Source organism: Pelobates fuscus, chromosome 11, assembly GCF_036172605.1.
Source record: "Pelobates fuscus isolate aPelFus1 chromosome 11, aPelFus1.pri, whole genome shotgun sequence".
Lineage (NCBI taxonomy): Eukaryota > Metazoa > Chordata > Amphibia > Anura > Pelobatidae > Pelobates > Pelobates fuscus.
Genome location: NC_086327.1, coordinates 92,116,369 through 92,139,349, shown reverse-complemented (window position 1 = coordinate 92,139,349; position 22,981 = coordinate 92,116,369). Strand labels below are relative to the sequence as shown.

At 40.9% G+C, this 22,981-nt stretch overlaps 1 protein-coding gene across 1 annotated transcript in view; it reads right to left on the bottom strand.

Moving 5' to 3' along the window:
- TNFRSF25 (TNF receptor superfamily member 25) overlaps positions 1–22,475 on the bottom strand; it is a 42,240-nt gene extending 19,765 nt beyond the window's left edge. The window contains exons 1-4 of the mRNA XM_063435590.1: positions 22,461–22,475; positions 22,061–22,268; positions 13,513–13,641; positions 9,071–9,205 (exon numbers count right to left, since the gene is read on the bottom strand). Of these exons, the coding sequence (XP_063291660.1) occupies positions 9,071–9,205; positions 13,513–13,641; positions 22,061–22,268; positions 22,461–22,475 (487 nt within the window). The remainder of the gene's footprint in view (positions 1–9,070; positions 9,206–13,512; positions 13,642–22,060; positions 22,269–22,460) is intronic.
- Positions 22,476–22,981: the final 506 nt, after the last annotated feature.

Sequence of the window (22,981 nt, the reverse complement as noted above, 5' to 3'; positions counted from 1 at the left end):
AGTCATATCATTTATTATTATTTATATGCACAGGTCAAAAAGTCTGCAGCGGCAGTAGCATTACGTAAAAGATAACATATATTTAATATCAGGGAAATAAATAAATATGGTAGTTTATGTGAACCCTTACTGCATGTTTTCAATCTAAAAATACACATTACTGACGTATATGATAGTGTCCATGCTCTTTTTGGCTTGACTGATCTCATGAAATGACACCACATGACCTAATTACTGTAACCACGTGAAAAAAAAGGCTAATGTGTAGCGTGAGAGATGATTAATCAAGTGGTTGGCCAACTCATTGTTGTTAATTTGCATCAATTCACTGTTTAGTGTTTTTCCTTCCTGTAGCTATCTTACCTGTAGCTCAAACATCGTGGATGTGTAGCAACTAGTTACAATAGGGACCCATCGGTATTGCCCAAGAAGAGATAGTCTACACATTTTTCTACTGAAGCAGTGATTGACAGGGAGATAAGATGGAAGTGACCAGTTGCAGAAAAAGCAGGTGAAAATTTCTAAATTTAAATATATTTTTCACACCTCGAAAATATATATATTTGTGGGATAAGTAAAAACAATATTTAAATAGTATCAGTTCCTCTTTAGTGTATTGTTTATCTACCTTGCACACAAAATATATTTATAAAGGAACAATCTGAGTAGTTTGGGTGCAATGTGCTATTTTTGCAATAACTGTAAAAAAGAATATATATATATTTTCACCAGAATTGTTCTAATTCTCTCATATTTTATAAATATGACTAGATAGATAGACAGATTTTTTTTTCCAATTTCCGCATTTTAGGTAACATTTTACAAAAATAGTTTTTTGCCTCAACTTGCTGTTTAGTGAATATATAATCACTTAAAAGACGTCAGTGGAATATGTCAAGTTCGCTCTGACTAATTTAGTAACTATGTTATGTTTTATTTTTGCTGGCTACAAACCCACAGATTTAGAGAGGCACGCGTGTACTCTAGAAACATGATGTCATGATTTCTCTTTTGTAAAATTAATTATTTGCATATTATACCAGAGGAAATGAATCTAACGAGTGGAGTAAGGACATGGGGCAGAGCTAGCACACGTTTCCGAATGACCTATACATTTGCTTGTATGTCTCCCACTGAAGACTTTTCTTTTTTTGGTAAAGATTCTATGTCCCCAGTTTGCTAATCTCCGAGGGAACAAATGCAAGTGGTATTCAGATATGTACTCAGATAATATATATGCTTGTGACAGTGTCATTATTTCCTCTCAATCTGGAGAAACAAGCAAAGTTTAAAGGATGCTTCAGTTATCAGTGTAAGAATTCTTAAATGTTTTTTTTTGGGGGGGGGGGGGGGGGGGCAGAAAGTCCAGCACGCTATTAGAGAGTATGTATCAAACTACAAGGTTTGTACAGACACAAATGGTGCATTTCAAAAACAAAAACAAAAACGGTGCAATTGCGCTAATTGTAGTACAAATCAAAATATATGTTTATTGACTAAATTAAAAACATAATTTGGTTTTAATTTACTCAATAAATATATTTTATGATTTGTGCTAACATTAGAATGACCGTACAATTTTCTTTTTAGTTTAATCATAGTTTAGTTATAGTCACCCACCTTCCAAGTGTTGCGTTTTATGTATATATATATATATATATTATTGTTATTCTTATTTGTTATAACTGCCAGTGTTGTTTATCTCTTCTGCCGTTTTTATACCGTCATGAGGGTAAGGTTAAAATACATTTATTTTGAGTTTGTTTACAAATGGTATGCTATCACTGGGAAGGTTGCTGAAAGCAGTTAAACTGCCATAACTAGGGTGGTTTTTCACGCAGTTCACAAAAATACCTGGGGGGTCTGCCACCCAACCCCCTTTTTACACGATTGATGATAATTATTCAGTGATGAATAGGAATCAGATTGTTCAGTCTACAGAGATGTCCAGAGCAATGAGTTGGCCTACCCCTGCTTGCGGTAGTATATAGCTGGTATTTGTGGCATTGATGGCCACATTTGGCACTGTACAAGTTTGTGAACTTCATTCCCCATGATTTTCAACCAATCAAATATCAGTGTTGCCATCACTGTATTAATGAGTGCAATGTGTACAGCCAAGAAAGCTTTATCACGCAGATCATGCGCTATTTTGCTAGAACTTTATTTTCTAGATTTCTATCCAGAAGCAAGATGTTCTAGAATAAGCCAACGTTGTAGAAAAATGCAATACACAATATAATATTTGGTTAGTTAGTGTCTCAATGGTAATACACTTAAATTACTGTCTTGGGTATCATTAAAATACTGTCCAAACAGTGACAAGTTTCCGGACTTCTATTTTGGAATTTATTTTGGTTTAAAGGGTACAATCTGTAAGGGTATAAGAAACAATGGAGGACCCAGAAGCAGAACCACCCATGTACGGCATTATCACAGTTTAAACGAGGAGGAGGCAATACAAATGTGGGTTGGTAAATGAAATTGTGTCAGGCGGCTTAATGCTGCCCATATTATCAAATTCCCTAGAATAATGAACTGATCAGTAAGTCAATCATGAATGAAGCAACATACATAACAGGTTGACCACATGTTCTATATATCAATGATATGGCTATGCTCTCTCTCTCTCATATTTATTATATTTTATACGATTAATTGAATATTACACAGATACGTTACCAGCCAACATACACACCGTACATACATTAATCAAGATATTAAAAAACAACAAATAAAAAAACCCATTGGACTAAAGGGGTAGCATGTCTACATGTCCTTAATGATAATCTACTTGTCTCGGCACACAAAATAATTTGAATTAGAAAGATTGGGGTACCTGCCTGGAGCCTTGGATATTGAGAGGTTTATTTACTGAATTCTGCATTTTTACAAACAAAATCCGAATGGGAAAAAAATTAAGCAAAATATCTGGTCTGGAAAAATTGACCAACTCTGCTATAGCCACAACTTTTTTTCCCTAAATTTTAAATTTCAGTTTTAGTAAATAACACTGACAGTCTCACCCTCTGCCCCCTTATAGCCACTCACACTGCCCCCACAATGTGTCTGCAGTGTTTGTGTGTGTGGTGTGTTGGTTTCTGTGTGTAATGTATGCTGGCTGTGTGTAGTGTATGGTGTGTGTTGGCTGTGTGTAATGTATGCTGGCTGTGTGTAGTGTATGGTGTGTGTTGGCTGTGTGTAATGTATGCTGGCTGTGTGTAGTGTATGGTGTGTGTTGGCTGTGTGTAATGTATGCTGGCTGTGTGAAATTTGTGCTGGCTGTGAGTAGTGCATGGTGTATTGGCTGTGTGTAATGCATGCTGGCTGTGTGTAATGTGTGCTGGATGTGTGTGTGTGTTGGCTGTGTGTAATGCATGCTGCCTGTGTGTAATGTGTGCTGGATGTGTGTAGTGTATGGTGTGTGTTGGCTGTGTGTAATGTATGCTGGCTGTGCGTAATACACGCTGGCTGTGTGTAATGTATGCTGACTGTGTGTAATGCACAGGCTGGAAATCCCAACGGCTGCTCTCTGACTCAATAGGTGGTGGACCTGTGGTTAGCACCCCTGATTACTGTGGTTAGCACCCCTGGTGACCGCATGCTTTCTGCCCCAACTTTGCCCTCACCCTGGTCCTGCCTTTTCACTTGGCCACAGCCGTACTAAATGAAAAAAATAACATACACAGTAGGGGTGTGCTTAAAATATTAATACTGAGAATATCTATCTTAACCTTTTTCAATCTTCCAATGTAAAAATTAACTGCCTATCTTGGCGCCCATAACTACATAGAAACATACAATGTGACGGCAGGTGAGAATCTAGTCTGCCCAAAAAGTGTCCTGTGCATTGGTTGACATATGAAGTATTCTAGGAAGTGTAGCAGATTACTGTAAATTAATTTTACATATCTATTTAACACCTTCCTTTTGCTAAGCAATGCAAAATACAATATTTCCAACTTTATCTCTGCAGACGGATGGAGTACAGCTGTCCCCGAATCCCTTCACTTCCTAAGCATTTTTGAAGATTTTTTTTTGCATCATTCTTACATTGATCGAGAAAGAAGTAAAGAGGGCACCGACACATTTAGTGCATTGCAGGGGTTATCTGAAGGCTGTTCTATCAGCTTACAACATCTTATATAGTACACATAGTTATTGTTACTTTAACTGTTGTATGTGGGAAAATAGACCACATACTGATAGAATTGTACAATCTGTTGGCATTTTTATGAAGCTGCATTGTTTTTTTTAACACCATAAGTGGTGCACTCAACCATTTCTTTATTCCTGTTTTTGTCAGGTCTACGGTATTGTGACAAAATCTTTACTTCGGCCTCTATGCTTATTATTATTTTTATTATTTTATTATTTATATAGCGCCAACAAATTCCGTAGCGCTGTACAATGGGTGGACTAACAGACACATAATTGAGATCCGACCACTGGAAGTACAGGAACAGAGGGGGTTGAGGGCCCTGCTCGATGAGCTTACATGCTAGAGGGAGTGGGGTATAGTGACACAAAGGGTTAGAGTAGGGGAATTAAATAGTTTGTTAGAGAAGGGTTTATTGAGTGCTTGGTATGTCATTTTTGACAGTTGCAGGAAAGGAGTCAGGAGGTGTGGGGGATGAGAAGCCTGCTGACAGTTTAATTGATACACTTTAATGAAGAAGTGAGTTTTCAAAGATTTTTTGAAGGAGTGGAGGCTGGGTGAAAGTCTGATTGAGGAGGGAAGGGAGTTCCACAGAATAGGTGCAGTCCTAGAGAAGTCTTGAAGGCGAGCATCAGAGGTGAGGATCCGGGCAGAGGATAGGCGTAGGTCTTGGGCTGAGCGCAGGGGTCTCGACGGGACATACTTGTGTATGAGGGAGGATAGGTATGTTGGAGCAGCATTATGTAGGGATTTGTAAGCAAGCGCCAGAATTTTGAATTGGGCCCTGTATCTAACTGGAAGCCAATGAAGTGACTGACAGAGTGTGGAGGCGTGGGAGGTGCGACCGGACAGGAAAATAAGCCTCGCAGCCGCATTCATTATAGATTGCAGCGGTGCAAGCTGGGAACATGTAAGACCGGTGAGAAGGGGATTGCAATAGTCAAGGCGAGAGAGAACAACAGCATGAACCAGTACCTTAGCCGCGTCAGGCGTTAGATATGGGCGGATGCGCGCTATGTTCATATTTCTAAACCTCCCTGAAAAATTTGCAAAGGTAGCATTTCACAACTGTCAACTTGTCAAGTAAAACTGAATGTCAGGTTCTAATTGTGTAATAATTATAAAATCTCCAAAGGCATGAGGATAGAAATGATTTATAACATCTTTCTAAGGAAATAGATTAATACATTTGAAATCAATTACCCTACTCTGACCACTGGGTGGCAGCAAACTACTTAACAAACCAAAAATCAAAAAGGTTGTTTCCGTTTATCGGCCACATTTAGAGCGTGTTGCAAATGTCTGCTTTTATGAAAAAGTAATCTACTTATTGTTTGGAAATTTACATGTAGACACAATTTCCACACCTCACAATATCCGTGAAAAATGCTCCTGTGATTTGTTGAGTGTGCATTTCTCCTACATATTGTGCAGAGGAAGTGAATTCCCAATGCACTATTTTAATAGCAGTGAAATGCAAAATTGTGGTTTTCCAAAATGCAATATCATCCTGCCCTAAGCTGATGGAAAATTTGAGGCTTGAAAAAAAAAAAAAAAAAAAATCTCGATTCCAGACGTTCTAATTCACACGTACAGGGTTATTCACTAAAGTCAGAATTTAAAGTGAATTTAACATTTAAAACCAAAAGCAGCCAAACTGAAAGCATTGGTTACACAATCTGGATAGAACAACTGCACTTGGATCGGATGACATCGTCCAGGAACGCGGTGATTGGACGTGTAACGTAACAATCAACCAATAAGGACGGACAGATGGATTTAAAAAAGGAAACTGGATCTGTTGGACATTACATAGATTGATAAAGCCATTCTATCGGCGAAACGCGTCTCGGGAGTTCTGCTGGAGAATTTGGTTTCGACATTATTTCAATATTTGTTTTATTGCTTATTTGAATTTTTATATTGTAATAAATTGTTTATTTTAGATCCTTGCTGTGGACTCCATCCAACTATTTGGTCCAGTTCCCCTATACAGACACAACTGTCTACATACTAGGAGCCAGGTATAGCAGGCTCTATAAACGATGAGCAGTTTGCAATTCTCTGTATTCTGCAATTTAATTTGAATATTCCACTAGGAAATTCTCCACATTTTTTCTTTACAAGCTTAAGAAGACACAGAGGACGAGGGACAGTGTCACCTAAGCACATATTTCTTTATGAGATCTGAGCCAGTCCCTAGTAGGCTCTGCCAAACGTGAGTGTATCCAATTAAAGAAATATTCACAGAAAATATTGGTCATATTGCACTATATATGTCTTTATTTCTATAGGTTGCACATCTTTACCCTTACTTTAAGGGTAAGTGTTACATTTTATAGCATTTTTGACTTGGTGAGTGTATATATCACACAACTGAAAGCATAGCTGACTTAGAGAATGTTTGCAGTTCAGCTATTTTTTTTTTGTAAATCTTTCTTTTATTATGGCACATGCGTTATGGGATACAGAAGTGAAAAAGGAGGCATTTTGGATTACATGAGTTAATAATAACAGGTTCGAGCGTTGTGCACTCCTAAGAAAGACTGCCATATTTTTATGTTTTATAACGTCATAGGAACCACATAGTAATACAAGCTTGATGACATTTGTGAACCATATGAACACACAGAGGGCTATGCAGGCTTAACAGAGCTGATATAGTAGGCAGATTTGTCCATGCAAAAACATTCTGTTTGAAAGTGACCCTGATTGCAACTATAGGGCAGTTTTGGCTCTCAGGGTTGGGTACACAAAATACTGTCGTGATCTGGCATTAACATTTAACCCAATCAGCAGTGCTGTGTCAGGGAGGTTAAACATGAGTTACAGTCTTCTGCTTAGCATTTGTTAAGATACAGGTTAGTAGTGTTTAACTAGTTAGAAGACACAAAGGCTACCCTAACTGCAGACATAGAACGGTTAACATTAAAGACCCCGCTAGGTACATGTGAGCATGGAAGGAAGATTAATCAGCAGGCATTTGCTGCCAACTGGCTGACTATGTTAACTCTCGACAAGCAGACGTAATATGTGCTCCACTTGTTAGTTTCAGTCATAAACCTATTTGATGTGGTAAAGGCTTGGGAAGGGGAGTAGAGAGGCAGCCATTTTAAATGGTGCAGACACATCTTAAGGGCCTATTGGGCGAATGGGTATGAGAAACAATAATAATAATGCTAATCGACGTCATAACCATTTGTATAGGAGGACAACCTAGTTCGACAGTAAGGCATATGGTATTCAAGTATTATGCGAGCAAATTTGCTGAGTAATAAACATAACATAGTAGACATATCATTACATGGACTTCGGTTGTCTGTCTCAGAGGGTTTAGGCTCAAGAATTTAGCAGGACATAGTCCACTGTGATCACGTAGCTGTGATGACGAGGCGGCTGACCATGTCGCTATGCGGTAGTGACCGTGCAGGAGAGTCATCCCATGCCTGCAGCCGATATTGGTGAGGCCCATGTCGAAATGTCCCAAGTGTCGGAGCGGCTATTATAGGGCGTGGGTCTCCTCCAGCCCCAGGCCCACTTTGAGGGTGGCATCGTCTGACCACTGGCTCGATGGCTCTGTGAGGTCGAGGCATGCCCGTTATGGGTGCAGTCGGTGCCAGTTCTTTTTCGGCGCCAGCGGCGGGCGTTCCTCCTGCAGGGTGGTCGATGCTGTGGAGGTAAATCCCTCCTGGCACCCGGCCTGGGTGCGCTGCTTGCTGGCTCGGTTATTCTGTGGGTGATTGCTGTGCCCGGAGTGGGACGTCCCATCCCCTCGTTCCCCGCTTCAAACTTGTGGCGCAACTTAGTTTGCGATGTTGCTTTACTCCGCTTGCCTTGAGGTCTGTTCAGCCTGTTCGCTGCTGGCTGGAGTGACTGGCCTGCTGGTGATGTTTGAAGCCTTCGCTCCCGTTTGCGCCCATACCCTGCAATGGCTGCGTCTATGTGCAGGTGAGTGCTGCCGAGATCCACAGTTTCAGTTAGGCAGGTTGATCTGTAAGGATTTCTCACCGCCGCCATCTTGGTTGTACCATGCGGTGAGCTATCCCCCTGTTGCGGTGGATGTGTGGCAGGGTAGCAGTTTCCAGCCCCTCGTGTCATGGCATGATAAGGGTCTCTGCTCGTGTGTGTGCAGACCGGGATGACCCCCCCGGTCCAGAGGGGGGGGGGAGCGCCGGAGACCCGGGAGAGCGGCCGTCTCATCCCGGCTCAAGCTCCTCGCGCCTCGGGGCCTTAGTCGGGTTACTACTTGCCGCTTGAGGGGTATCCCCGTGTACCTCGGGATCTGAGGATCAAGGTGGGTGCTGTTGCGGGTAGTTAGGTAGGTAGTACCCCCGGTTTGCCACGTTTTTCGGTTCCAAAGCGGGAGCTCAGACAGAGGCGTCTGATCCCGCCGGCGGTCCGGCCCCGCCCCCGCAGTTCAGCTATTTTGACCTTTAATTTGAAATTAATTTAGAATTTACTTTGAATTCTAACTTTAGTGAATGCCCTGTTTAGTAAATAACGTAATAAGCTAAGGTACTTGACTTTTTCTACTTTTATTTTCCAAGAAAGTCTGTATTTTATATTAACCTAATTTTGTGGATTTTCAGGTGGTATTACATGGTACGAATGGAGAAAACTAACATCTACATGTGTACTTGGACATGAAAAGTGGTACCAGATTAGTATCCAATTATTTTGGATTTACATCATGATTAATTATTTGATTTCCCTTATATAGCATATTCATTCTACATTCTCCTTGGCAGACCTTTTGATGCTCAGAATGAATACTCTCTTTTTACATATTTCAACACTAATTCCCCCCCCCCCCCCTCCCACCCCACCCACCCCTCCCCAATCACTCTCAGGGTTTAATAAACAAAAAATGAGACTATTCGATTGCATGTCCCATATATAGGATTTACATACAGTTTCTGATTATGGCTCTGTTCCTGCAGTTTGTGCACATTCGGCAGAGTTTCGCTTTATCTCGATATCGTCCCTCTTTACAAACGCAAACTGTGTCACTAGTGGCTGAGCATTTACTCTGTAACACTTCTGTAACTGCAAGGAAAACAAAAACATAATGTTATTTAAATTAAAATAAATACATCTATTCTAAATAAAAGAAAAAATCGAAAACAGATAAATCTTGTTTACCAACACTCATTGAAACATAGAAACATAGAATGTGACGGCGGATAAGAACCATTCGGCCCATCTAGTCTGCCCAGTTTTCTAAATACTTTCATTAGTCCCTGGCCTTATCTTATAGTTAGGATAGCCTTATGCCTATCCCACGTATGCTTAAACTCCTTTACTGTGTTAACCTCTACCACTTCAGCTGGAAGGCTATTCCATGCATCCACTACCCTCTCAGTAAAGTAATACTTCCTGATATTATTTTTAAACCTTTGTCCCTCTAATTTAAGACTATGTAATTAATTCTATATTGCACTGAAAAGAGCAACAGTTTTAATGAACGATGAAACAGTCTGCTCATTTGTGGGTAACTTCCATTGTGCCTTTATGTATTAAAAACATTGCAATTGAAATGGTCAATTTAGGGAAGAGGTGCCTCATCTCAGGTCCCTATTTAGCCTTGTACTGCAGAGAGCCCCAGATGACATTTTCTCCCCAAGTAAGTGGGTTAATCTCATAAGAGCAGACATTAGGCTGTTAGATTAGGACCTGCCAAAGATGGGGTACATTGATGTTGTGTTAGCCTTTTGCAATGTATGATCATAATGTAACTACACCCCAATTATTTTTGCCTAGATTAGGTGTTTTAAAAAAAAAAACAACTAATAAAATCTGTCAACATTGAAGTTGCTGTTTAGTGGATAAGTGAGTGTGCTGGATATTGTGTATTGTAAAAATTGGCCCTTAGCAGCACAACATGTATGCATGTTCAGGTGAGCGTAGCCCCCTGGTTTCATTTATTTTGTATTTGGGCAGTGGAATGTCCCTTTAACCATACATTAACCAATGTCCTTTACCCAACATTCCTTAAAAACTACTGCAAGGAGTACATCTGTGTAGTCCATGTCATAACAGCCCACAATTTAGCAATGTACTTAGCTCAGTGACAGCCATCACTAAAAATGTAGCTATAATAAAACTGCTACTTTTTAATGCATTAACATTGTAGCAACATTTAACAACATACTGTTTAATGTTAATATTTTTAACATTAATTTTGAATAGCTTAGGATATTCTACAAAAGCTATTTTGAAGACCAGTTAAATCTTGGAGTACATTGGCATCTATAGCATAGGGTAGGAGTGTTGTTAATGCCCTGACAGTGAATTACCCTTCCTGCTATTTAAAGGGTTACTCTAACACTTTTGATGAGAAGGGGACCTTTACTGTGTAATATGCCCTATTGAGCACTATAGTTACGGTCCCCCCTCAGCTTGCCGTAAAAGCTGCAATAAGAGAGATTTACTCCTTGAATCAAACGTCGGCCATAACAGGTGCATCACACGGTCCAATAACAGGCGTCTCATATGACAGTCTGTGATAGCACTACTTTGCTGGCTCAGAGAGCATGCGCGCGCGCTCTAAGCCAGTGAGGGAGCGAGAGAGGAGGAGTAGGAGTCTTTTTGTTTTCCTCTGTCCAATGGAGGGAACAAAAAAGTGGAAGGAAGGTGAACATTATATTTCCCTTGCAGGCGTTCTGCCTGAAAGTGGAAGATTTTTGCGCCTGTCAGCAGCATGTAGTGCATGCTGAAGGCTGGTGTTTTTTTATGAACAGAATTGACATTAGGCTGCCTATGTCATGTGTGCACACACAAGTGCAGATTCTCAGTATGTGCAGTGTTTCACTGCAGACTCATATCACCATGACCACTTAAAATCACCGAAGTGGTCATGGTGCTTGGAGTAACACTTTAACCCCTTAAGGACACATGATATGTGTGACATGTCATGATTCCCTTTTATTCCAGAAGTTTGGTCCTTAAGGGGTTAAGTAGTGTCTATATACATATAACAGAAGTGCCTATTTACATATTATAACTTTTGCCATTTAATAAACTATAAACTTGGTAAGATTGCATTGTTGGGCACACCACTCAGCTAGGAATGTTCAGCCTCTCAAAGTGATATATGTCCCAAGAAATTGCCATTGACTGTCCTCAAATTTATTGGCAAGAAGCCATGGTAAGAAGGGAGGGGTTGGATATAAAGATGACTTATTTTTACTAAAAAAAAAACAAACCTATATATAAATCTACCCCCCTATCCTCACACACAATAACTTTCACATTCACACACACACTCACACACTGCCCCCACACACATTGCCTGTCTCATACAAACACTGCCCCACACACTGTACCCATCACACATACACTGTACCTCTCTCACACACAATGTACCCCTCTAACACACTGTACCACTCTCACACACACACTACACCCTTCTCACACATGTTGTACCCCTCACACACATGCGGCACCCCTCACACACACGCTGCACCCCTCACACACATGCTGCACCCCTCTCACACACAATGTACCCCTCACACACACACTGTACCTGTCATGGCACACATAGTGGGTCGCGGCGTACAGGGGAAAGAGCACAGACTTGGTCCATCTCCGGCAGATGGACCAAGTAATATCTGTACCATGACCCCCACACTGCCCTAGGATTCCCTTATGCTGTCAGAACCCTGTAGAGTTCGTAATAATTTGCCTGGAAACAGTGTGTGGATCAATGGCTTTCCATAGCGTCCCGCCCACATAGGGGGTATGGACAACCAGTCACCTAGAGAGGCTTCTCTCTTACATAGGTCCTTAGACCCCTCCTAATGGGAGTGCCCTCATTCTCTTCTCCCTATATAAGTTCAGACCACCCTTGGTTCTGGGCTCAGTTGTTTTGGTGGTCCCTTGAAGTACAGAGCCAGCTCCTGAAGTGAGTTAATTACCTTTACCTGTGCATTTATTCCTGTTTACCTGCAACTTTGATTCTACTTTGATTAACCCCTGCAATGCTGATTCTACTTGGCTTGACCCTTGCAATGCTGGTTCTACTTTGATTTATTTCCTGCAAATTCTATAGAGCCTTCAATCAAGTTTGTTTTCGTTCGCCAAGTGATGGAACTTTGGTAAAAGGACTTCATTTTTGTAAAGACTTTTATTTTATCATTTAAGGAATTGCTCTGCTTATTGTTTATGTTTGCTTTGGAATTTGCATCATATTAATCTGCCTTTCTAAATAAAGGACCTGTTAATTCAGTGACTGTACCCATATACCTCTCTTCATACTGAGCCCATTCACCCCAACGCTGTGGCTGTACCTTTGACACACACATGCTATACCCCTCTCACTCAAACCACCCCTCACACTCACAAACTGCACCCCTCAGACACACTGCACACCTCACACACAAACTGCAACCCTCAAACATACATTGCCCCCTCACACACAGACTGCACTCTTCCACACACATACACTGCACCACTTACACACAGTGCACTCCTCAATGCACCCTACACACAAGCATTACACCCCTCACACACACACACACACACACACAAACACTGCACCCTTCACACACTAGTGCTCCTATCCCCTTCTACATGCCCTATCCCGACAGACCCCAGGAAAGTTGTCAAACTGTTCAAAATGGCTTAACTACTTATTCTGGGATGGCACCACAGCATTCCGGACACCATAACCACTACATAGAGCTGCAGTGGTTAATTTTGCCTGGATTGTTCCTTTAAGATTGTTCCCGAGATTGGGTTCTGGATCCGCCCCTGGCTGGGAGGAAGAGATTTGATATCACATTCTCCCAACACTGCCATGCATGAGTGTTGAGGGCACAGACAGTATAGGCCGGTAAGTATCATGTTGTGCAAGAATTCCACAACGTAGTCCTGGTTAGAGGAGATATTTATATCTTGTGAGCAGTACTGCATATCACAGCAGGGCACCATGCAGGCCCCTCTGGTAACCAATGCCTCTCAATGGGTTACTGGCTGTACCCCCTGTTGGTGCCCCTACTTAGTGATGTTTTCTGATACTTACTGTTTCGTTAGAAGATTGCTCGCTTAGATTTCCCATAAGACAAACTGGTCCTGGTTTTTGCAAGGTACCACAATATTTAAACACTTTTTGTTATATTTTGCCCGAGTATACACTTACTCTCCTCCCAACAGTCCATTCCAATTAGTCTTTGAGATTACTTATTTTTCCAAAGGGACAACAGGGCAGGTATTGCATTTTGTTCAAGTGCCATATCATTTATATCCTTCCTCGTATTCAAATACTGGTGGACAAACCTTATGATTCCAATGGACCCATTACCCTTGAATTTAACCTACTAATTGTGCATTTTTAATGTAATGTCTTTTTATACCTTTGTCACAATGCCTACACATTCTACATTCATATACGTAGTTAGGATAAGCAAGGTATGTTTCCAAAACACAGGGTTCACATTTGGGGTCTTGTCCAGGAGCCTCGCATGAGGCCTTGACGTATTTACCTGAAAAACATGAGTATTTAAAGGGTTTATTAATAACAGCTCACATAATATAATAATAATAATAATAATAATAATAATAATAATACAATTACCTAATTTATATCAAGAGCCTGTGATCCTGGCAGTGATTTAGAATTGACCATAAACATATTGTCATATACCTCATTGATGTTACTGGTTAGAATCGTATTATTATTATTATTATTACATTCTATAGTTTCCTCTTATAAACTACAGTGATGTCTATATTTGACTCATCCTCCCACTGAGATCTAGTACAGCAAGGTTTATCTAGCACCATCTGTATTTTGGCTGATGAAATAAACATTGTGTTGTCTGAGGTTTACATTAAATAGATTTTGGTCACAATGGTTTTATATATTTATATATACCGTACATAGTGTCATGTCAAGTGCTACTGCTTTTATTAATTAATGATATCCAAACACCAACAGTGGTACAAGACTGCTATTCTGGATTTCCTCAGCTGGTGATCTTCACGCTTTCGTAAATGCACTGCAATGGTTTGATTTCAATGCCTTCAATGCCTGTACATAGGGGTCCATGCACTAAATGGCAAATTATAGGGAATTAACAAGTGAAGGGAACATTTTTGGTCAAAATAGTCAAGCTTGAAAAATTAGTCAAGTTGGCTTAAATGTCATGGTAAATTTTTGGAAAACCACGGACTGACCTCTAAAAAAAGAAACAAAAGAGAGGATTCATCCATTGTGCTTTTTGTTTGTATGTTGATCCGCCCATATAGCGTTTCGGAGTTCAGGATTTGAGACGAGGCAGGCAATTGCTCAGAGCACCTGCCTTGCTAAGGTAAAGCTGACTTTGTGCACTGTGGAAATGCCCTTGTTGCTTTAGTCTCTCTAACACTGTGGCATGTCCCCTTTCTGATACACTCACTACATCTACCTTTTTCTCTGTCCCAGACTGCATATCAGGAGCTTCTGCCTGCTAGTAAGTAGGGAAAAAGAGAAGTGGAAAAGTGAGTGCTGGGGGAAGTGTCCACCCACAGAAAGTGTAGAGTGAGTGAATTCTTAGATTCTTGCTCTCCATGATCAGGGTGCTGAAACTGTGCTGACTGCATTGTCCACCTCCTGCATGATTGGCAGTCAGCCTGGCAACAGTGAAGGAGCAGCATCTGGTGGGTCCTAGAGGTAAAAAGTTACGTCTCCTAACAATGTGGTGGGGGCGGGTGGCAAGCACCATAACAACCACAGTAGTTTGTAGTGGTTAACCCCTTAAGGACACATGATGGAAATATTCCATGATGATAGCCTTTTACTTTTGAATCTGTGCCCTTAAATTAAGGTGCTTTATTTTATTTCTTTTTAAAGCACATTTTATTAAAAAAAAAAAAAATATATATATATATATATATATATATCTTTTTCATTCCCCCACCCCTTCTAAAAACAATAGGGGGATTTATCAAGTAGAAAGTGCTAAATGTTCAGCTACATTCTATTGGTTTGGTTTCCATGGCGATAACTCCTTATTTAGCATTTTGCCCCTAGCAGCACCTGCTTGAGTCATGATAAATCTCACCGAATTATTGAGAAATGTAATCCATAAATATCTGCTGTGCTGAGATCACTTGTTAAAGTTCAAGACAGATCTAAAATATAACAACGTTTTACTTACCTTTTCTTAAAGAGACACTGTTATTTAGTTTTGAGTAATCGTTGTTTCTGAATGTATCATCTAGATCAGAAATGATTTAAATAACTATCTTTTGAGGAAATCTCGCTCTAGAGACTGACACAGACTATAAAGAACTAACATTTGTTGAGTTTCTTCAAGCAGGAGGCAAAATTACAGAATCAGCACTTTGTTATTTATATGTTGAAATAGAGGTATAGCACTAGAATGGAAAAACTGCTGGTGGTCTTCACCCAAATGTGAATTGCCAGAGAATTTCAAATTAAATCGGCCCTGTCACCCCATCAAAAAAAGGACTATTTCATAAAGATAGAAATTTCAACCCAGCCATGAGATATACTGAGACAAAGTAGGTGCTATTTTGTATAATTCCTCCGCCTGACTTTCTCAGATATTGGGGGGAGCTACAGTGTAAATCCCCACAGCCATCACCAGTGGAAGCTGTAGTTTATTGGCTTAATTTAGAACCCAATGCTGTATAACATCCATGTGTGTTTCAAATTATTATTTTTTTTTTAAAGTGGCGTCTCTTTAATTCTGTTATAAGTTTCTGTTGTGGAGGGTCCCTCCCCTCGAGTGCTATGTCAAATATAAAAAAATAGGACCATAGTCCTAATAGTGTCAATCCCCACAGCCATCCAGGGGCGTATTAGCCGCGAGGCAAACAAGGCATTTGCCTTGGGCGGCATTTTCCAGGGGGCGGCAAAAAAAGCCGCCCCCAAATGCCCAAGGCAAATGTCTTGTTAGCCTTGCGGCTAACAGACATGCCGGCGGGCTGCTGGGCGATCGGGCGGCACTGCCTGGCGGGCGGCCGGCCGGCGAGGGAGCACTTCCCCTGAGCTGTCTGCTCAGCTCCCTCGCCAGCCGCAGAGTGAGGCTGGGAGGCGGAGCCGGAATATGACGTCATATTCCGGCTCCCAGCCTCACTCTGAGGCTGGCGAGGGAGCTGAGCAGACAGCTCAGGGGAAGTGCTCCCTCGCCGGCCGGCCGGCCGCCCGCCCGCCAGGCAGTGCCGCCCGATCACCCAGCAGCCACTGGACCACCAGGGAGGAAGAGACACCCCCCTCCCCAGCATTCCCAAAGGTAAGGGGGGGGGGGGGTTTAAATTAAAAAAAAAAAATGTGTTAAAAATTAATTTAAAAAAAACGTGTTAAAAAATTTTTTTTTAAAAAATGTGTTAAAAATAAATTAAAAAAAAAATGTGTTAAAAAAATAAAAATGTGTTAAAAATAAATTTAAAAAAAAAAGGGTTAATGTGGGTGGGTGAGTGTGTGTCTGTGTCTGTTAGTGTGTGTGTCTGTTAGTGTGTGTCAGTGTTTGTGTGTGTCAGTGTTTGTGTCTGTTAGTGTGTGTGTGTCTGTTAGTGTGTGTGTGTCAGTGTGTGTGTCTGTTAGTGTTTGTGTCTGTTAGTGTGTGTGTGTGTGTGTGTGTGTCTGTGTCTGTTAGTGTGTGTGTTTGCCTGTGAGTGTGTGTGTATGTTAGTTTGTGTCTGTTAGTGAGTGTGAGTGTGTCAGTGTGTGTGTGTTTCTGTTAGCGAGTGTGTGTGTGTGTATTTAGAATGCGGGGCGGGGGGAAAGGTTGGGTGGGGGTGGCACGGGGGGAGGGGGGGGCGCCTGAGTTTTGTCCTGCCTAGGGCAGCACAAAACCAGGATACACCACTGCAGCCATCACCAGTGGCAGCTGTAGTTTATTGGCTTAATCTATGGAGGTCTTGAAGAATTATCCATAGACCCCAATGCTTTATAACATCCATGTGTGTTTCAAATTATTTTATTTTTTAAAGTGGCGTCTCTTTAATTCTGTTATACGTTTCTGTTGTGAAGGGCCCCTCCCCTCGAAAGAGGATGTGTGTCTATACTGTCTCAATGCACGGTGAAGAGGATGGTTCTAGTGGCCAAAAAATCTCAGAGGAACACAGCTAGATAATTGCAGAAGTTAGTTGCGTTTTGGATTCAGAAAGTCTCCAAAACTACAATCGGACGTCACCAATATCGCCACAAGTTGTTTGAAATGGTTTCAAGAAAAAAAATCTCTACTCTAATTCATAAACAAACTCAAGCATCTGGCAGTTTGCCAGGCACCATTGGAACTTCAATGAGATTGTGTTCTATGGTAAGATGAAAACAAAATAGAACATTTGGGCATACACACAGAGGTGGTCATGTGGAAAAAATACCTCATGCCCACAAGCAAATATGGTGGTGGCTCTTTAGTGTTTTGGGGATGTTTTTATGCCAGAGGACCTGGACATTTTGTCAGGATACAAAACATCAACAGATATTAAATACATTACTGCCTCTGCCAGAAAGCTTAAAATGGTCAAAAAACATACATCAAAAATCACAGACAAATTGTTTACTGACCACAAAATCAAGGTCCTATCGTGGCCATCCCACTTCCCTGACTTGAACCTAATAGAAAACTGTTGGATTGAACTGAAGAGGAGAGTCCACCAGTGTGGACATTGAAATGTGAATGATCTGGAGAGATCCTGTATGGAAGAATTGTCTCAAATCACTTGCCATGTATTCTCCAACCTCATCAGCATTATGAGAGTAGACTCAGAGCTGTTATCTTGGTAAAGGGAGGCAGCACAAAGTATTGACTAAAAGGGTGTCAGTAATTATGCCAAACATATATTTAAAGGGACACTATAGTCACCTGAACAACTTTAGCTTAGTGAAGCAGTTTTGGTGTATAGAACATGCCCCTGCAGCGTCACAGCTCAATCCTCTGCCATTTAGGAGTTAAATCCCTTTGTTTATGAACCCTAGTCACACCTCCCTGCATGTGACTTGCACAGCCTTCCAGAAACACTTCCTGTAAAGAGAGACCTATTTAGGCTTTCTTTATTGCAAGTTCTGTTTAATTAAGATTTTCTTATCCCTTGCTATGTTAATAGCTTGCTAGACCCTGCAAGAGCCTCCTGTATGTGATTAAAGTTCAATTTAGAGATTGAGATACAATTATTTAAGGTAAATTACATCTGTTTGGAAGTGAAACCAGTTTTTTTTTTCATGCAGGCTCTGCCAATCATTGCCAGGGGAGGTGTGGCTAGGGCTGCATAAACAGAAACAAAGTGATTTAACTCCTAAATGACAGTGAATTGAGCAGTGAAATTTCAGGGGGATGATCTATACACTAAAACCGCTTTATTTAGCTAAAGTAATTTAGGTGACTATAGTGTTCCTTTAACAAAGATTAATTTTTTTGTATAAACCTGTGTTGTGTTTGCAATTGTTTGCTATTCATGAGTGTGGAGTATTTATATGTATTTTTTTAAACAAAAGATTAAAAGGCTAAACAATAAAGACACATTTTCACAGAATTCTTTGCTCATATTTACCAAGGGTGCCAATATTAGTGGAGGGCTCTGTATATATTCTATATTGTTTAAAAGTAATATATATGTGTCCCACATTGCAAATTTCACACAAACTGTCATAGAGTCTCTACAATATTTTTTATTATATAACATCTGCCTGCACATATGTGGTTACTAGCAAAGATCATAGAAACTCATCTCACAAGCCAGTACTAAGAAAGATTATGTTTAATGATTATAACGATGGCCTACCTTGGGAAATGCATGTAATATACACAACTGTTAATGTCAGCTCTGTTCAAATAACAGGAAACGACATTAGTAAAAACCCCTCATATTTTTTATTTGATATGTTTTAATTTCTTAAAAAAAAAACGCAAATTTACCTTCACTATTTGGACATTGGAAATTACATTTCTGAACAAATACTGCTGAATCCCTGGTGTTTTAAAAATTAATTCATTTATGCTCTTTATTATTATTGGTATTTATATAACGCCAACTTAGTCCTCAGCGCTTTACAATATTACATAATACTATAACAGGATAACTAATCACATGTGTTTTGGCTAGAGAATTTGAAGTTAAATGCCCTCATTGGCTTATTGTCAACATAGGGCATAGATTTTGGCTGCCCCTGAGACTCCTGTTTTTTGTGAATCCTCTTGAAAACAGTGACCGCACCCATCACTTCCTCACACCATAACCACTACAACAACTTATGGTGGTTATGGGGTTTACATTGCCACTAAGTAAGTTGCACAGAACAATAACATAATAATAAGATCATTGTACAACTTCAGTATATTCCCTGTCTACCAATTTCACAAATTTGGAGGGGCAATCACAATCTGAGACTCCTCTCTTGCTGCACCTGTAGTGTTCTCAAGTGTCCCAAATCTTGGAATGTCAGAGAAATGTCTGCTACAAACTCAATGCAATTGCATCATTAGACACTGGCACCATTTGTAAATTCTTGTCAGGGCATTCAGCCCATGCATGAGAGCTCCAACAGTGCTCTGTCTTTTAATTGCAAGTGTGGCTACTAGTCAGTCTGGGATGCACAATCCCTTTTTGTGGTAGTAGCCAGTCCTACCAACTCCTGCATCACCGCCATGCCCCCTCTACCTGCCCACCTTCCTGTCCTCCATTCTTATCTCACAATGTTGGGAGGTATAATCTTCTAACTATTGGAGAGAAGTTGCTATGATGCTTGCAGTGTTCCCTTAAATCATGTTACTCAGGGCCGTCTTTAAGGAGGGGCAAACGGGGCAGCTGCCCTGGGCACAGTTACTTATGGGGGGCCCAAAGCAGCTGCCCCGTGGGCCCCGCTGCCTGCAATACATTTTTTTAAAAAATATTTCCCTACCTAATGGGCCGGTGGTGCTAGTATTGCGGCTGCACCGGGGCCCGCACACTAAGGGGGCCCACCGGGTGGCCCATACCCTTAGGGCCACCCACTGAGCATGTTCCAGCAGGGGTCCGGTCGGCGCTGTGGCCCTTTAACAGCGCGACCGGGCCCTTGCTTAACGGCTGCATGGGAGGAAGTGACGTCCGCGAATACCTTCCTCCCACCTCACAGACATCGGGCTGCGTGGGAGGCTGCTGAGCCGGGATCCAGTGAGGAGGGGGAGCAAGCAGAGCCAGACTCCCAACTACCCCAGCCAGCACACTGGACCCCAGGGAAGGAAGCCTCTTTCAAACTTAGGAAACTGAAGAGTGTCTGTGTGTGTGTGTGTGTGTGTCAGTATGTCTGTCTGTGTGTGTCAGTATGTCTGTCTGTGTGTGTCAGTATGTCTGTGTGTGTGTGTGTGTGGCAGTATGTTTGTCTGTGTGGCAGTATGTCTGTGTGTGTCAGTATGTCTGTGTGTGTGTCAGTATGTCTGTGTGTGTGTGTCAGTATGTATGTCTGTGTGTGTGTCAGTATGTATGTCTGTGTGTGTGTCAGTATGCCTGTTTGTGTGTGTCAGTATGTATGTCTGTGTGTCTGTATGTATGTGTGTGTGTTAGTATGTCTGTCTGTGTGTCAGTATGTCTGTCTGTGTGTCAGTATGTATGTCTGTGTGTGTGTCAGTATGTATGTGTGTGTGTCAGTATGTCTGTCTGTGTGTCAGTATGTATGTCTGTGTGTCAGTGTGTATGTCTGTGTGTGTGTCAGTATGTATGTCTTTGTGTGTGTCAGTATGTCTGTGTGTGTGTCAGTATGTATGTCTTTGTGTGTGTCAGTATGTCTGTGTGTGTGTCAGTATGTATGTATGTTTGTGTGTGTGTCAGTATGTATGTGTCAGTCAGTATATGTCTGTGTGTCAGTTTGTATGTCTGTGTGTGTGTCAGTATGTATGTCTGTGTGTATGTCAGTATGTCTGTGTGTGTCAGTTTGTGTGTCTGTATGTATGTCGGTGTGCCAGTCAGTATGTCTGTGTATGTGTCAGTATGTATGTCTGTCACAGTGTCAGTATGTCTGTCACGGTGTCAGTATGTCTGTCACAGTGTCTGTGTGTGTGTGTCAGTGTGTATCTGTATGTTGTCAGTATGTATGTATCTGTGTGTGTGCCAGTGTGTTTACCTGTGCATGTATCTGTATGTAGCCAATGTGTGTATCTGCATGTGTGTCAGTGTTTGTATCTGCATTTGTTGGGTTATGTATCTGTGTGTCTGTATGTTGTCATTGTGTGTGTCTGTGTATCTGTATTTTGTCAGTGTATCTGCGTGTGTGTCAGTGTGTGCATCTGTGTGTCTGCATGTGTACCAGGTTGTGTGTCTGTATGTGTGTGTGTCAGTGTGTGTAAATGTGTCTGTATAGCTGCATCTGTATGATTGTGTATATCTGTGTATCTGCAAGTGTTTCTGTGTGTGTATCTGTATCACAGTGTGTGTGTTTGTGACAGTGCATGTGTATCTGTGCATACATCTCAGCATTCAACACTACACGCAAATACACACCTGCATTCAAACTTCTACACTACATATAAACACACCTCTTTTTTTAAACAACAAAATTATATATAAACACACCAGTGTATTCATAAACCAACACTACTCATAAATGCATACTTGAATTTAAATGCCATCTCCACATACAAACACACCCCTACATTCACACAAACATACTCCATACAAAAACATGCTTACACTCAAACACACAAATACTGCTCAGTGCTAAATACAACCCTGCATGCATGGTGGGAAAATGGTAGCGCCCCAGCTGTCAAAGCATTGTTGGAGTTGCATGACAGATGGGGAGCTACCTTTTGCCCCCTCTGCGTTGGGGTGGGGGGCATGATTGCATGCCAGGGAGGGGACGACAGGGTTCAGAGGGCCCAAGCAAATGTTTGCCCAGGGTCCAATCCATATTAAAGACGGCTCTGATGTTACTGAGCAAAAACAAGCATACGTTTATTTATTTTGTTTTATCTTTACCTTCTGGGCATTTCTTGCAGCAATGTTTAACATGGCTGTCGTAGAAAAGGCCACTGTCACATTTTGCTGAATCAGATCGTTTTATGCGATAGTTTTTTCTTGAATATTCATTACTATCTTCATCTTCGTTATGTCGAAACGTTGTATTTGTCATTTTGTTAACTTGCTTAGTTATTATTTCGTGAATTACAGCTTCGGCATAAAAAACCTAAGAAATGAAACATACATTAAATGAGAAACATTTCACAGTTTACAGAAAAATTAAAAAAATAAACTTTCTCACTAAATTGTGCCCTCTTTTTTCATAACTATGTATAAGTGATTCAGGTTTCATACGGTCAGTGTGAAATTTAGTCTTCAATGATTTATCAGAAAAAAAATGCAATTTTTAAAAACTCACCTTTAACTCCCCCATATTGTTTCCCATTCTGTATTTTTCCAAATTAATGCCCTTCATATATGTTATTATTATGTTATTATTTATATAGCGCCATCAAATTCCGCAGTGCTTTACAGTGGGTGGTCGAACAGACATGTATTTGTAACCAGAGAAGTTGGACACACAGGAACAGAGGGGTTGAGGGCCCTGCTCAGTGAGCTTACATGCTAGAGGGAGTGGGGTAAAGTGACACAAAAGGTAAGGATAGTATTAGACTAATGACAGTTGCAAGAGAGGAATCAGTCGGGAGCTATTAACAGTTTAATTGATACGCTTTTATGAAGAAGTGGGTTTTTAATGATTTTTTGAAGGAGTGGAGACTAGGTGAGCATCTAACGGAGGAGGGAAGAGAGTTCCACAGGAATGGTGTTGACCTTCAATATCCTCAAATCCCGTTTTATTAAAATGTAAAATTTGCAAGGTTATTTACTAAATTGTCAGAAGTTTCAAGTGAATTCAAAGTAAATTTAAATTGTAAGGCC